General features: G+C 43.4%; 1 protein-coding gene across 6 annotated transcripts in view; it reads left to right on the top strand.

Annotated features, from left to right (window-relative positions):
• PROSER1 (proline and serine rich 1) overlaps positions 1-15,136 on the top strand; it is a 116,054-nt gene that overhangs the window by 82,999 nt on the left and 17,919 nt on the right. For 5 of the 6 annotated variants that reach the window (XM_077484189.1, XM_077484190.1, XM_077484187.1 and 2 more), the window contains exons 10-11: positions 7,002-7,145; positions 12,130-12,231. In XM_077484189.1, the coding sequence (XP_077340315.1) occupies positions 7,002-7,145; positions 12,130-12,231 (246 nt within the window). The remainder of the gene's footprint in view (positions 1-7,001; positions 7,146-12,129; positions 12,232-15,136) is intronic. The other variant, XM_077484192.1, reaches the window with a different exon arrangement.

Raw genomic sequence — 15,136 nt, 5'->3', positions numbered from 1 at the left:
TGTTACCACAAGTTTTGTCGCGGTCTGTAGGTAGTGACTCCCGGATTGAAGAGCACTGTGTTTTGTGGTTATAGCAGTTCCTTGCTATTCCCACACTGTTTTTTGTGTGTGAAGTTTCATACTGGTTCCCACCTGCCATTGTGGGTGAAGTTTTTATGCTGTTTTTCCCATGCCTCGTTTTGGCACTGCTTGGGGACATCCCGATGGTATAAGAAAGGAGCTGTGTGAGTCGGTGAATCTAAGAGAAAATAGGATTTTTTTTGTACTCACCTTAAAATCCTTTTCTCTGTAGTTCATCGACTGACACAGCACCCTCGCCTCCTATTTTTTTTACGTTGTACTGCTTGACGTACTGAGGCTGCAGTAGCAGGCTGGGGGGTTGTTACCTAAGGGACTGCCCTTTGGGTGGAACTAGAAAGTTCTAGTTTTATTATAACATATTAACATGTTCTGCCTAGGCCTCTCCTGAAGGTGACGTAACAACCCGATGGTATAAGAAAGGAGCTGTGTCAGTCGAACTACAGAGAAAAGGATTTTACGTCTGCCTGTAAGTCTCTCCTTTGAGGACTGGGCTCTGGGAAACCAGGCTTCGTGTACTATTAAGACGCTGGCACGAAAGTTCTGGCAGTCTTTTACAGGTCCAGGGAAGAGGTTCCTCTGAGTAGGAACCCATAAAACCCTGAAGGTTTGGCATAACGCTACCCGCCGTGGTGGGTGAAGGCTGGAAACTGTTCTCAGCCGTTCCTGCGGCGGGGACAGGTAAGTGAACTTAATCCTATATATTGCATATTATGGATTTCTTCAGAGTAGTTGAATGTCTTACCTGGTTTCTGCCACTAGAGGGAGTAAAGAGCTAACCTGGTGTATACTTGCATGCCTTCCAGGATACACACTCAGTGAAGCCGGTGTCCGGGCCATTCACCACCTCCGCTGCAGGCTCTGCCACAAATATTTACAAAGGGGTTCTCACATAGTCCTGAAGATCCCACGCAGTCCCCTACGGTGGTCCCCTAGGGTGGTCCCCTTCTCCCCCTCATCCTCGGCCGCCGCCATGTTGGTCCTACACACGCGCGCTTTTACAGTTCTGGCAGCGGAACAGAGGGGGGCGTGGTTGCGGCGCCGTGCATGGTGCACCAGTGTGCAGGCGCCAGGCGGCTATGTTGAAAAGCCCAGAGCATCAGAGCCCTATAAGCAGTGGGCAGTAAGCATCCTAAAGTGGTTGATCCAGGCAAATCTAAGACGCCTACTCGGCATCAGGTTGTGCAGTATTGTGCTAAAGTCTTATAATATACATATATGCTCAACAGTGATTGCATATGTACTACTACCTCTGTTTTGTAGCTTGGGACTGTCTCCTCGTAAGAGGACCTCAGGGTGAGGCAATAAAGGCACAAAAAAATCGCCGCCTACGTCTAGGGGTCCTAAAGATGCCTGTAGATTACCCCCCCTTGCAAGACTGGAGCCAGCCATCACAGAATGAGTCAGTGCCTCTGTCAGGTTTTGCAGCTTCTCCCAATGTTGCAGCCCCAGCATATGTCACAGAAGACTCCCTTAAGGCTACATAGGAAGGATTATTAGTTTTGTTACAGCTTCCTTAAAAGATAGCAGAAAAAGGGGTAGATCCCCTCCCTCTGCTGCAGTTTCTCTTTCAGATGATTCTTCTGACAATGAGGAAAGATCCCTATCCAGGGATAGGGATCAAGAGCAGTTGGATGAATCAGAGGAAGAGGAGAGTTTCTACCTCTCAAGCACTCAAGAGGCAGGTCCAGTATTGTACTGAGTTGATGCATACCACATTCAGGATGCCCTCTGCTGAGGCTGCCACATCCTCTGTTCCTCCCTGGGGGTCAGAAAGATCCCACAGACTGCCTTTACCTTTCCAATTCATCCTTTAATGGATAAATTGTATGAGGACTGGGGATGGTTTTCTCCCCCTGAAAGGTTTTCTATGCTTTATCTTCTGGAGGAAAGCTTCACCAAGAAGTGGGAGGTTCCATCCGTGGATGCGGCTTTCTCTTGTGTGAATAAAAACCTGACCTGTCCTCTGGACAATGCTCAGGTATTCAAGGATCCAACTGATAAGAAGGTGGAAACTTTATTAAAAGCCGCCTTTGTCATGGCTGCCGCTGTAGTCCAACCTACAGTTGCAACCGTTGTTTTATGCCAATTCCTCAAGGAACAAGTTAAGCAGATGCTTAACCTCCTTCCCAGCGAGGATTATGCAGAACTTCCTCAAGTTCTGTGTTTTATGATTGATGCCATTCTGGATTCTGTCCCGCAAGCATCTTGCTTGTCTCTCCTGTTAGTGCACATGCACATGTCTCTGTGGCTTAAGCATTGGGCAGCTGAAGTTTCATGCAAGAAATACTTAACTGGATTCCCATTCAAAGGGACCACTTATTTGGGGATGATCTGGATAAATTCATCCAAGGATTACTGGTGGTAAATCTATGCTTTTACCAATTTAAAAAGAGTCAACGGCTATCATTTAAACATTCTCTTTCCCCATCCCCTGGAGCATCAAGCTCTAAGCAATATCGATGGCCTTCCCAATCTACTTCCAGAGGAAAGGCCCAAGGTCAGAAGAAGGAGTTGAGGACAAAAACCTGCCAAGCAGGGCCCCAAACCATCCCTATGAAGGGGCACCCCCATTTGGCCGAGTGGGGGGGGGGGTCCTGCAGTTTGCTGGAGCCTGGCGGGAAGAGGTTCAAGACAGATGGGTAGTCTTCTCAGTATCGCTGGGCTACAAGCTAGAGTTCCAAGAGCTTCCACCATCTCTATTTCTAAGGTCAAAGGCCTCCAGAGATGCAGTAAAGCTAAAGCAGCTTGTTCTGGCCTTAGATCGCCTACTATCCCAGGGGGTGATAGTAGAGGTGAACCCAGAAGATCAGGGTTCAGGTTTTTTTTCGAATCTCTTCACAGTTCTAAAACCAAATGGAGATCTCGGACCATCCTAGATCGAAAAGACCTGAATCGATTCATGCACATTCGGTCCTTCCGCATTCAGTCAGTCTGCTCAGTGGTCTCCACACTTCAAGGGGGAGAATTTATGGCATTCACAGATATCAAAGATGCATATGTCCATGTGCCAATATTTCCCGCACACCAAAAATGTCTAAGGTTCCCGGTAGGCCAGCACCACTTTCAATTTGTGGCCTTTCCTTACGATCTTGCTACAGCTCCTCGAGTTTTTACAAAAATTCTAGCTCCGCTCTTAGCGAATCTAAGGGTCCAGGGCATAACCGTGATTGCGTATCTGGACGATTAACTACTCGGAGCAATCAGTAGCACCCCTAAACCACAGTGTTTCCAAGACAGTGAAACATCTGGAAAGTCTAGGTTGGATTCTCAATCTAGAAAAGTCTTCCTTGCAACCGTTAGAGGTTGGAATATCTAGGCATGATCATAGACGCCGCTCAAGGCAGGGTGTTCCTACCAGAGCCAAAAGCCAAGGCCATAAGAGCTCTGGTCCGCCTAGTATTAAGCAAAAAGAGTCCCTCCATTCGGCTATGTATGAGATTGTTAGGAAAGATGGTCGCCTCTTTCGAGGCCATTCCATTCGCCCAGTTTCACTCAAGGCCCTTGCAGAGAAGCATACTCGCCGCTTGGAACAAGAAGCTTCATGCCTTGGATCTTCCTATGTGCCTATCCCCAAGGATACGCCAAAGCCTCAATTGGTGGCTACGGACCAAAAATCTTTTGAAAGGCAAAACCTTTCTTCCACTACCATGGAAAATCATAACCACAGATGCCAGCCTGGGGAGCAGTACTGGAAGGCGCATTCACTCATGGAAGATACTCCGCGGCCAAAAGACTCTTGCCCATCAATATCCTAGAAATTCAGGCAATTTGGCCCTCATGAACTGGTCTTTAAGACTACAAGGTTATCCTATTCTGGTACAGTCTGACAATGCCACAGCAGTAGCTTACATCAATCACCAAGGTGGTACCAGAAGTCTGGATGCCCAAAACGAGGTGAATCGCATTCTTGCATGGGCAGAAAGGCATGTTCCTTGCCTATCTGTGGTCTTCATTCTAGGGGTAGAAATTTGGCAAGTGGATTTTCTAAGCCGCCAGCAGCTTTGTCCAGGAGAGTGGTCTCTACACCCCAACATATTTCAGATCACATGTCAAAAGTGGTGAACCCTGGATGTAGACCTGTCCGCATCCAGATTCAACAGGAAACTGAACAACTTTGTGTCAAGAACAAGGGGTGTACTTGCTCAGGGGTCAGATGCTCTAACAATTCCATGGGATCAGTACAATCTAATCTATGCCTTCCCTCCAAATCCGCTTGTTCTGCGGTTCCTGGGGAGCGTTAGAAGGGAAGCAAAGTTGGTCCTTTTTAGTAGCTCCGTCTTGGCCCAGACGACCTTGGTATGCAGAAATCATAAAGATAGCAGTAAGCAGGCCTTGGGTCCTTCCACTCTGGCCAGATCTACTCTTACAAGGTCCAATATACCATCCTGCTTTACGAAGTCTAAATTTGACGGCTTGGCTGCTGAGACCCACATTCTGAAAAACTGTGGGCTCTTGGATTCAGTCATTTCCACTCTGGTTAATGCCAGAAAGCCGGCCTCCAGGCTTATTTACTATAGAATCTGGAAGGCATATGTTTCCTGGTGTGAACTCGGGGGATGGCATCCTAGAAAGTATATCATTAGCATGATACTGGCCTTTCTCCAGTCAGGCCTAGAGATGAAATTGGCCTTTAGCACTGTCGAGGTCCAAATTTCGGCTTTGTCAGTATTTTTTCAGAAGCCACTTGCTTCACATTCCCTTGTTCGGGCGCACTGCGCTTAAATCCACCAGTCAAACCCCCGGTGTGCCCATGGGATCTGAATTTGGTTTTGTCCACATTACAGGGACAACCTTTTGAACCATTGCACCATGCTTCTTTAGCTTTTTTGACTATGAGGTTGGTCTTTTTGGTAGCTATATGTTTTGCTAGGAGAGTATTGGAGTTGGCATGTTTCGTGCAAAGAGCCGTATTTGATTCACAAGGAAAGAGTAGTGATGCGTCCGCATCCATGGCTCAGATCTGCAAGGTTGCGACTTGGTCTTCAGCCCATACATTCACTAGATTCTATCAGGTGGATGTAAGAGGGCAAGAGGATGCCGCCTTCGGGCGCAGTGTACTGCAGGCTGTAGTTTAGTTCCTCTGGTCAGTTTGCGGTCTATGTTTCTGATCTGTCTCCCTCCCATCAAATTGAGCATTGCTTTGGGACATCCCACTATGTAATGAAGGCTCTGTGTCCTGTGATGTATGAACAAGAAAATGGGATTACAGCTTACCTGTAAAATCCTTTTCTTGGGAATACATCACGGGACACAGAGCTCCCGCCCTTCTACGGGTTTTTACGTGGTTACTTATTGCTTTGCTACAAAACTGAGGTGCTCCCCAAATGGGAGGAGTTATATAGGGGAGGAATTATCCTTTTAATTGGGGTTAACCAGTGTCCAATCACCGAAGGTGCCTATGTAATGAAGGCTCTGTGTCCTGTGATGTATTCCTAAGAAAAGGATTTTACAGGTAAGCTGTATTCAAAAATCCTATTTTGTTTCTTACAAGTACATGGTACAACAGGCACATATCAGGAATATGAAATGCTGGGTTAACGAACGCTTCAAGGCCTTGGATTAACATATCGGGTAGGCAACTAGCATTTTCAAAAGCAAGAATTACCAATGGTAGCCGGTGTGTTTTTTTTCAGTGCAAGTTTCTCTTAAATCAAAAAGAATAAGTACCTAATAATATTGCATACTTTCTAACTGTTTAAACGACCCTGTCACAAAGTAAACAGTAGAAAAGAAAGTTCCCCTGTAAAGAAGGGATACAGTATTATACACCCACATTGCTAATCTTAACCTTCTTTAACATCTACAGTGCCCAGAGAAGTTTTCATTCTATAATCTTCTGGGGATATTGGATTCCTGGTCCGTGCCAAGAGCTGTTGGGTCCTTTAGTCTGCCCCTGTGTCATTACAGGACAGAGTGGTGATGTATGGGTCATTAGAAGGAACCAAAGCACTCATGGGGACCAGGAATCCAACACGTGTGGAAGTGTCGTTTTATTGAGGCTTCTGTAGGCACTGTAAGCTCTCGAAGAAAACTTGAGAAGCTAGTATAATGTCCCTTCCTTAAAGTGGAACCACTTTTGTGACAACTTTTACTCCAATCACTTTCTTACGATGCCCAGAAGAAAAAAAGTGCCTGAAAGGTATGACTGTGTGGTCAGTGGCATCAGTCTTCCGTCCCAGAGAAGGCTCTTTCAAAGCCCTGCTCTTGCTACCCATGACTGCATTATTTTGCTGTCCCTTTACACCTCCTGCTGTATACAGCAGAGAAAGAGTCTCCAAGTCCTGCATTACATTACTGTTCCTCCATTGTATACAGAAGCAGGTGGCATCTAAAACACAAAGGTAAGCGCTTGGAGGGCATCACTTTGAGACAATATGCTCAATTTAGCCCACAGAGGACCTTGCCTTCATGAGGCCCTGTATAGTAACAAGTGCAAACTTTTTTTTATTAAACTTGAATTGCATGTACAAATTTATACTTCTCAGGCCAATACAGTGGCAAAATACTAACCAACAAACCTAGCAGGTGCAATTTAGGTTGTATGCGATGGGTAACATGAACACATTCAGAAACTTGTGTAATACTAAGCTAACTGTATAAAGCCTGAAGAACGGAAATGTGTCTTTTGTTGCTCTTTTGGACCTTTTTATATTCTGAGTACACTGTTCTAATTGTAACAATAGTTTGGCAGCTACAATTTTGAACAGTACGTTCTCAGCGCCTGAATTTCTGAAATCTGTGGCAGTTGCAAGTAAGGTATTTAATGACCGTGCCTTCCAGTCAACTTTATTCCGATTATTCAGCCTGCCATGGGACACAATGTTATGTAGGTTTTTACTGTCTAAAATGCCGAGCATGCACAGAACTGCATGAAATTGTGTCAGGGCTCTGTCTGTCTGTCTTGCTTTTCTATTTTTTAGATTACTATGGGAAGACAATGGCGGTAAAGAAGGAACAGTCAAACTTAAGTACCTCTGGAGAAGGTCAAAGTTTATCTGAAGGGGGAGGGGCAACAGCCAATAGTACGAATTGTCGGGATTGGGCTAAGAAAAACGAGAACTACAGTAACTAATTTTATTCTGTTTACTGCAAATAATCACTGTTTTGCACAACACCAACTACCACTGACACTACTGAATGATGGAAGGAAGGAGCGATGAGCCTTCAGAAATGAGACATCCTATCACTCTGGTTTTTAGCAGATTCTATGATGCTTTCATCTTATAACCAATTACTTGAGTTATTTGATAACTTTGATTTTATTTGGTAAAATTAGAATTAAAATGACAGTCTTGCCCTTTAATCAGATTCAGCTCAATTCTAGCACATTCTGACAATCTGATTATTTTCCAGTATCACACATTTACCCATGAACTAGTTTTGATAAATGATATGCTGTACCCAGTACTGAATTTCTATTTCTTAAAACCTAATTGATGTCAACCACAGCACATGGTGCTCTTGGCAGTGTGAGTTTTTAAACGTCTTTTTGTGGTGAGAATGGAAGAGCCAGGAACTTTAGTGAAGAGATTTGGAATGCCCAAAATGTTTTCGAATCTGGCCAGCAGTGCCCATCCATAGCTGGATTGTCTGGTTTGCTATTTTTTTTTTTTTTTTTGGACCTTTCATCATGCAAAGTGCAGTCTCCTATTTCAACATGTCACCGTTCGTGCTTTGTAGTTGTGGCTTTCCCTTACCTGATTGGTTACCATGATTGCTGAGTTTTGTTCTACTTTGTTAAATAGCAACTACTGGTAAGTTCAACATAGAAAAAAAAAATCAGCATGTTACTCTCAGCTTTGCACTCATCCAATTTTTCCCGTAGCTGTATGTTGAAAACTCAGGCATATTTATCCTGCATTCATAAACACTAGTCATGCATTGTAGTTCTGCCTTCCCCTTACATGGGTGGTTGCCTTGAGTGACGAATTTTGTACTGCCTCGTTTAAATAGTGACTGCTGGTAAGTTTGACAAATATTGGCATGTGATTGGATTGCATGCTTCCTTTTTTTCCAGTAGATCTAAAGTGAAGAAGAATACACAGGTATAATTTAGAGGAAGTAAACCCTAATGGGTTTACTTCCTTTGTTTCCCAGCAAAGGCAAAGCATAATGGGCTACTATGCATCGCATAGTAGCCCATTATGTATCACTTATCTGACACAGGAGCCATCGATGTCCCCGATTTTTCCTCGCCGGCTGGAAGCGTCCATCTTCCTACCGGGGTCACAGACTCCGGCTCTGTGACTGGCCAGAGTTGCGTGACATCACTCCTGCGCATGCGCGCAGGAGCCACTAGTCACGGCATGCCATTTAATGAAACGGCACACCGTGACCCTTCTAAAGTGCGCATGTGCCGAAGCAATCCTCGTACGGGGAATTGTAAATATCTCCTACACCATGTAGGTTTAGGAGATATTTACAGCACCTACAGGTAAGCCTTAATCTAGGCTTAACTGTAGGTGAAAGTGTGTTGTAAGGGTTTACAACCACTTTAATCTGAGTTTATTTATGCTAATCTAAAGAGCATCACATTCAGTAAGTGTTTCCAAAGCTTGATACTGCTTTCTTGAAGTTCTAAAAGCACGTTTCAGCTCTAGTCTGGGACTGTTGGAAGTACTGGCTATAACCCAAAAATAAAATTATGTAAAAAATGGTCTTTAGAAAGCTGTGGGAGACTACCTGGCTCTGCTCAACAGTTCCCCCTGTTGTTCAGACTAGCATTTATAAGCTTAAAGTGGTTCTAAATGCTAAAAGTTTCCTTCTCTGTGTAATGTTTTTTCACAGAGCAGACCGATCCTCCCTTTCTCAGGGCCCCCCCCATCGGCGCTCCTGGCTCCTCCTGTTTGCCAGGTGCCCCCATAACAAGCGGCTTGCTATGGGGGGATACATGTGGGCTCGCTCCCAGGTGGGGGTATGTCTCGACACTAGCTGTGATTGACAACAGGGGACAATAACTCCCTCTGCTGTCTCTGACCCAATGAGGATTGAAAGCCACTGCTCCTGTGCACATCGCTGGATTGAGATGGGGTTCAGGTAAGTATAAGGGGGTTCGGGATCTTGGGAGGGAGTTGCATGTAGAAGGTTCTTACAAGGTTTTTTTTAACCTTAATGCAGCAAGGTAAAAAACCTTCAGCCTTTACAATCGCTTGAGTGCATCGAGGTAAAAAAAGTCACTGTCCCCCATTGAACTAGCACTATGCCCATCTGCAGATCTTCACTCCCCTCTCCTGCTCTAACTGGCTTTGCTGAGAGCAGCGGGAGCCATTGACCCCTGCTGCTGTCAATTTCTATGAGGGAGTAGGAATGATGCATGCTGCGTGTCTCTATGGATGCACACAGCCTGGCTTGGGAGCATGCCCGCATGTGTGCCCACAAAGCAAGCTTCTTGCCACGGGGGCATATGCAGAAGAGTAGACAGCACTGAGACCTCAGAAGAGGCTGTATGGGGCCGCTCCGTACAATACTCTTGCACAGAGCATGTATGTATAAACTTGTTCTTTTAATACAATTTTTTTGACTTTGCAACCACTTCAAATTTCCTGTGTATACTTTGAAAGGGCCAAGCTTTTTTTTCTTCTTTTTTTTTTCTTTTTCTTAAGCACCCTTTACCCTTAGAATGGTATTTCTGACACGGGTCCTAAAGTACATGCAGGCCGTAGCTTTAACGGGCATTTAGCAGGTTTCCGAAGAAATTTACAAAGCTCCAGTACACTGTAGGAGACTAACTCTGTTTTCACTTTCTGAATTCTTGGTAAATGCCTGTTAAAATTAAAGCTGTTCAGACTAACATTTGTTGGCTGAAATGCTTGCGTATATATATGTGGCCTTCAAAATCATCAAGCTGTTTTCTTGAAGCCCTTTGCGCACCCTTCAGCTTGTTTAAAAAAATAAATAAAAAATGTAATGCCTTAACAGGCACTTACCAGAAGCTTCAGCAGGCACTAAACAATACTGGTTACCAGGCTGTGCTATGCAGAATGACTAGGTTGTGCTTATGGAATGATTGCTAAAAATGCTAGTCAGTCTTCAGTATACAAACTAAGAATGTATGTAATTGGCCTAGTAAAGGTCATGTTAAAGCCCATCTCAGAGGAAAGGAAAACATTTTTCCTTACAGTGAGGCTGCCCCTGCACGGGAAGGGTTGAAAACTCATTTTTGGTACTGGAGAAAGCAGTTTAAGTTCATCCCCCAACAGCTAGAATTTCTCTCATCCCCTATGCTGTAGCTTGCGTACTGTTCCTTGGCGCCCTCACATGCTGTGCAAGGCTACAGGCCCTGCATTGTACTTGATGATGTCAGAGGAGCAGCAAACACTAAAGTGTAGGAAAATAAGCTGTGGGTCTAACTGCACAAATGGAGTTTTATGGGAGAAGCGGATTGGGCCCACTGGAAGGATTTTTGTAGATCCCTTTCACACTGCCAGTGTTTTTTAGGTGCTACAGTGCTAAAAATAGCGCCTGAAAAAAGTGTCTCCATTTACTCCAGTGTGAAAGCTGAGGGCTTTCACACTGGAGCAGTGCGCTGGCAGGGCGTCACAAAAAGTCCTGCCAGCAGCTTTGGAGCAGTGAAGGAGTGGCGAACTAGCTGCTCCCCATTTAAATCAATGGGGCAGCGCTGTGATACCGCTGGCAAAACGCCGCTAGTGTGGGGTTAAAACCGCCCTGCTAGCAGCTGAATAGCGCTGCTAAAACAACGCCCTGGGCGGCACAGTGTGAAAGCCCTCTTAAAGTCATAATTTTGATTTGGATAAAATACATAAATAACTGCTATAAAAGTTTTTTTTTATAATGCTTTCTGAGGCCTGTTTGAAGGAATTTCTATGTTGCAAACCCCCATAAATTGTAACTCCCTTGATGTACTAACGAAACAAATTCATTGTTGCCATAACAAATACTGAATGCAATAGTAATTTTTCATTTGAAACTAATACCGTCACAGTAAATTCTATCCTTCTGAAGATCTCAAATGTAACCATAGCTAACGCAATGTAGATTTATGTTGATGTAGTATTGGCGTGTTCATATCTTAAAGACAAATCAAATCCGTGTGATTAAGGCTGGCCATACACAGATCTAATTTCATGGATGCAGGAAAGAAATTTGTTTGATTTTTGCCCTTCATCACACAGTGCTGATGTAGGAATCCCTCCTGCCAAGCCATTGTCTTCTAGAGGAGAGACCTCTGCAAGCAGCCGTTAGCTGAACCAGCCAAGATTTGAACTGCGTATGGCCGGCCCTACTGTATTACTGTAATAGTCAGGCTACAAACTGCATGCAGTGATCTGTTGTGATTTTCCTGTTTGGAAACTCTTACATGCTGTAGCAAGAATTAAAATACTGTTTTGACAGCATGTAGGGGAGTCGGACAGCAAGCTCTATAACGTTCTCCAGCGTGCTGACATCCACCTACACTGCTCCAATCAACAGCACGGTTGTTGAGCTTTAATAGTTTAATTTGTGTAATACAGTACAGTCACAATTTAGTCAATGCTTTAAAATGGCATGCTTTAGTACCTTTTTTGAATTGAATATTGAATTCTTTAAAATCAACCAAATACCTATAGCTTCTAAGGTTCTACAGAAGGGGACTGTCCATAGACAGTGGAGGTGGCTAAATGCAGTCACCATCTGACTGCTGTCAGGCCAGAAAATGAAGCACTAAATGGGTTAAGGGGTTGTAAGGTTGATCTTTTAAGGGAGACCAGTAGCAATCGGCACAAATTGCTTAACCTCTCAAAACAATGTTCCAGCCCATTAGACAACTGTGAACTGCTATAGTTAACATTTAAATACAGCGTTGTATACAAGAGATGGGTTCAAATGGTCACTTTTTTCATGTTTAATTTGACTTATTACTCTATAAATGCTCCATAGTATATTTCAAGTTATGATTGTACTTTGTAAGTAACTTTACTAGATCAAGTTACAAAAGCACTTTAAAGGTATAAATAAAGCTAGGTAGTTAGGAAATTCATAGCATAGAACATGTGAGCAACTAGAGAAATATGAAGACTAATTTATTTTATATATTTTTTTCCTCTATAGGTGCATATATCAATGGTACACATATTTCTGCTTTGAATGCTGCCACTTCTAGTACAGTTCCTCCACCCCCTTATTCTCCTAATGCTGCTTCACAGTCCACTGGTAAGATGACAACTTTGCTGTGTGTGTATATATGTGTGTATATATGTGTGTGTGTGTGTGTGTGTGTGTGTGTATATGTGTATATATATATATATATATATATATATATATATATATATATATATATATATATATATATATATATATATATATTGTATATGTGTATGTATATAATCATTTCTTTCACTCAGTGTTTGGCTCAAGCCATTTATTAATCAATTGTGTTTACTCTTTTTAAATCATAATGGCAACAGAAACTACCCAAATGACCCTGATCAAAAGTTTACATACTTGGTGATTTTGGCCTGATAACATGCACACAAGTTGACACAAAGGAGTTTGAATGGCTATTAAAGGTAACCATCATCATCTGTGAACTGTTTGCTTTGTAATTGTGTTCATATAAAAGGCCAATGAGTTTCTGGACTCCTGACAGACCCTTGCATCTTTCATCCAGTGCTGCACTGACGTTTTTGGATTCTGAGTCATGGGGAAAGCAAAAATAATTGTCAAAGGATCTGCAGGAAAAGGTAGTTGAACTGTATAAAACAGGAAAGGGATATAAAGATACCCAAGAAATTGAGAATGCCAATCAGCCGTGTTCAAACGCTAATCAAGAAGTGGAAAATGAGGGGTTCTGTTGAAATCAAACCATGGTTGGGTATACCAACTCAAATTTCAGCCACAGCTGCCAAGAAAATTGTTTGGGATGTAAAGAAAAACCCACAAATAACTTCAGGTGAAATGCAGAACTCTCTGAAAATATGTGGTGTGGCTGTTTTTTGCAAGATGCACAATAAGGAGGCACTTGAAGAATGATAGGCTGCATGGTCGAGTCGCCAGAAGAATGCGGCATTTGCATAGCAATGGCTAAGTATCCCACTTACAATACGCCAAACAGCACAGAGACAAGCCTCAAATCTTCTGGCACAGTCATTTGGAGTGATGACCAAAAATTAGAATTTTATTTTATTTTTTTATTTTTGGCCACAATCAAACGCTACATTTAAAGAGGAGTCAACAAGGCCTGTGATGAAATATACGGCGTTGGATCGCTAATGTTTTGTGGATGTTTGAGCTACAAAGGCACAGGCAATTTGGCCAGGAAGCTGCGCATGGGATGTACTTGGACATTCCAACATGACAATAATCCAAAACACAAGGCCAAGTCGACCTGTCATTGGCTACAGCAGAATAAAGTGAAGGTTCTGGAGTGGCCATCTCAGTATCCTGACCTTAATATCATTGAGCCACTCTGGGGGGATCTCAAACGTGCAGTTCATGCAAGACAACCCAATAATTTACAGGAATTGGAGGCTTTTTGCCAAGAGGAATGGGCAGCTTTACTTTCCGTGAAGATAAAGAGCCTCATCCACAAATACCACAAAAGACTTCAAGCTGTCATTGATGTTAAAGGGGGTAACACACGGTATTAAGAACTGGGGTATGTAAACTTTTTGATCAGGGTAATTTGGGTAGTTTCTGTTGTCATTATGATATTATGATTTTAAAAAGCCAAACGCTAACCATGAGTGAAAAAAGTTTTTGTGTTTATCAATCATATTCTCTGAAAAATGGCCAAGAAATCATAAATTCTGCCAGGGTATATATATATATATATATATATATATATATATATATATATATATATATATATATATATATATATATATATATATATATATCATTAAAAATAAGAACAAAAAGCTGTTAACAAAATATTGCTGGGTATCATAAAAATGGGGGCTATAGGTGTAGCACTTAACCACTTGCCGCCCGCCCTATCAAAATGGTTTCAAAATCATGACCGGGCATCATATGACGTGATCAGGATTTTGAGCCGCTGCGCGCCCACTGGGGCGCGCTTCGCGGCGATCGTTGTTGCAGGGTGTCAGTCTGACACCCTGCAACTACGATCTCGGTAAAGAGTCTGCGACGGAGACTCTTTACCACGTCATCAGCCGTGTCCAATCACGGCTGATCAGTGTATATAGGAAAAGCCTGTCAGACACGAGTAGAGGAGAACTGATCAGCTGCTCCTCTGACAAGGGGGGGTCTGTGCTGATCGATTATTAGCGCAGCCCCCCCGAGGATGCCCACACTGGACCGCCAGGGATGCCACCAGACCACCAGGGATGCCCAGCACAAGGTAATCCTCCCTAGACCACCAGGGATGCCAGTCAGTGCCCATAATGGATGCCAATCAGTGCCCACAATGGGCATCACTTATTGGCATGCATTATTGTTTGGCACCGGTATCCATTAGTACAGTATAACATAATACAATGCTGCCTATCAGTGCCCACCTGTGCCGCCTATCAGTGCCCCCCTGTACCGCCCATCCATGCCAGCTATCTGTGCCCATCTGTACCGCCCATCCATGCCAACCATCAGTGCCGCCTATCAGTGCCACATATCAGTGTCCATCAATGCCACCTCATCAGTGCCACATCATTGGTGCCCATCAGTGAAGGAGAAAACGTACTTATTTACAAAGTTTTGAAACTGAAACAAAAAAAAAAAATTTTTTTTTCAAAATTTTCGGTATTTTTTTATTTGTTTAGCAAAAAATAAAAACCGTAGAGGTGATCAAATACCACCAAAAGAAAGCTCTATTTGTGGGGAAAAAAATGATAAAAATGTAATTTGGGTACAGTGTAGCATGACTGCGCAATTGTCATTCAAAGTGCGACAGCGCTGAAAGCTCAAAATTGGTCTGGGCAGGAAGGTGTTTAAGTGCCCGGTATTGAAGTGGTTAAAGAAAGATGATAATAAACCTAAAGGTCATCAAAAATGTGAAATGTAATATAGATTAACCACTTGCCGACCGCCGCACGACGATGTACGTCGACAGAATGGCACGGGCAGGCATAAGGGCTTACATGTACGTCCTTGCCTGTCCGCG

This window comes from Lithobates pipiens, unplaced genomic scaffold (assembly GCF_037356315.1).
Source record: "Lithobates pipiens isolate NorthernLeopardFrog02 unplaced genomic scaffold, aLitPip1_a1.2 Scaffold_16, whole genome shotgun sequence".
Lineage (NCBI taxonomy): Eukaryota > Metazoa > Chordata > Amphibia > Anura > Ranidae > Lithobates > Lithobates pipiens.
The sequence above is the reverse complement of the archived record's forward strand: the minus strand, read 5'-3'. Positions and strand labels throughout refer to the sequence as shown.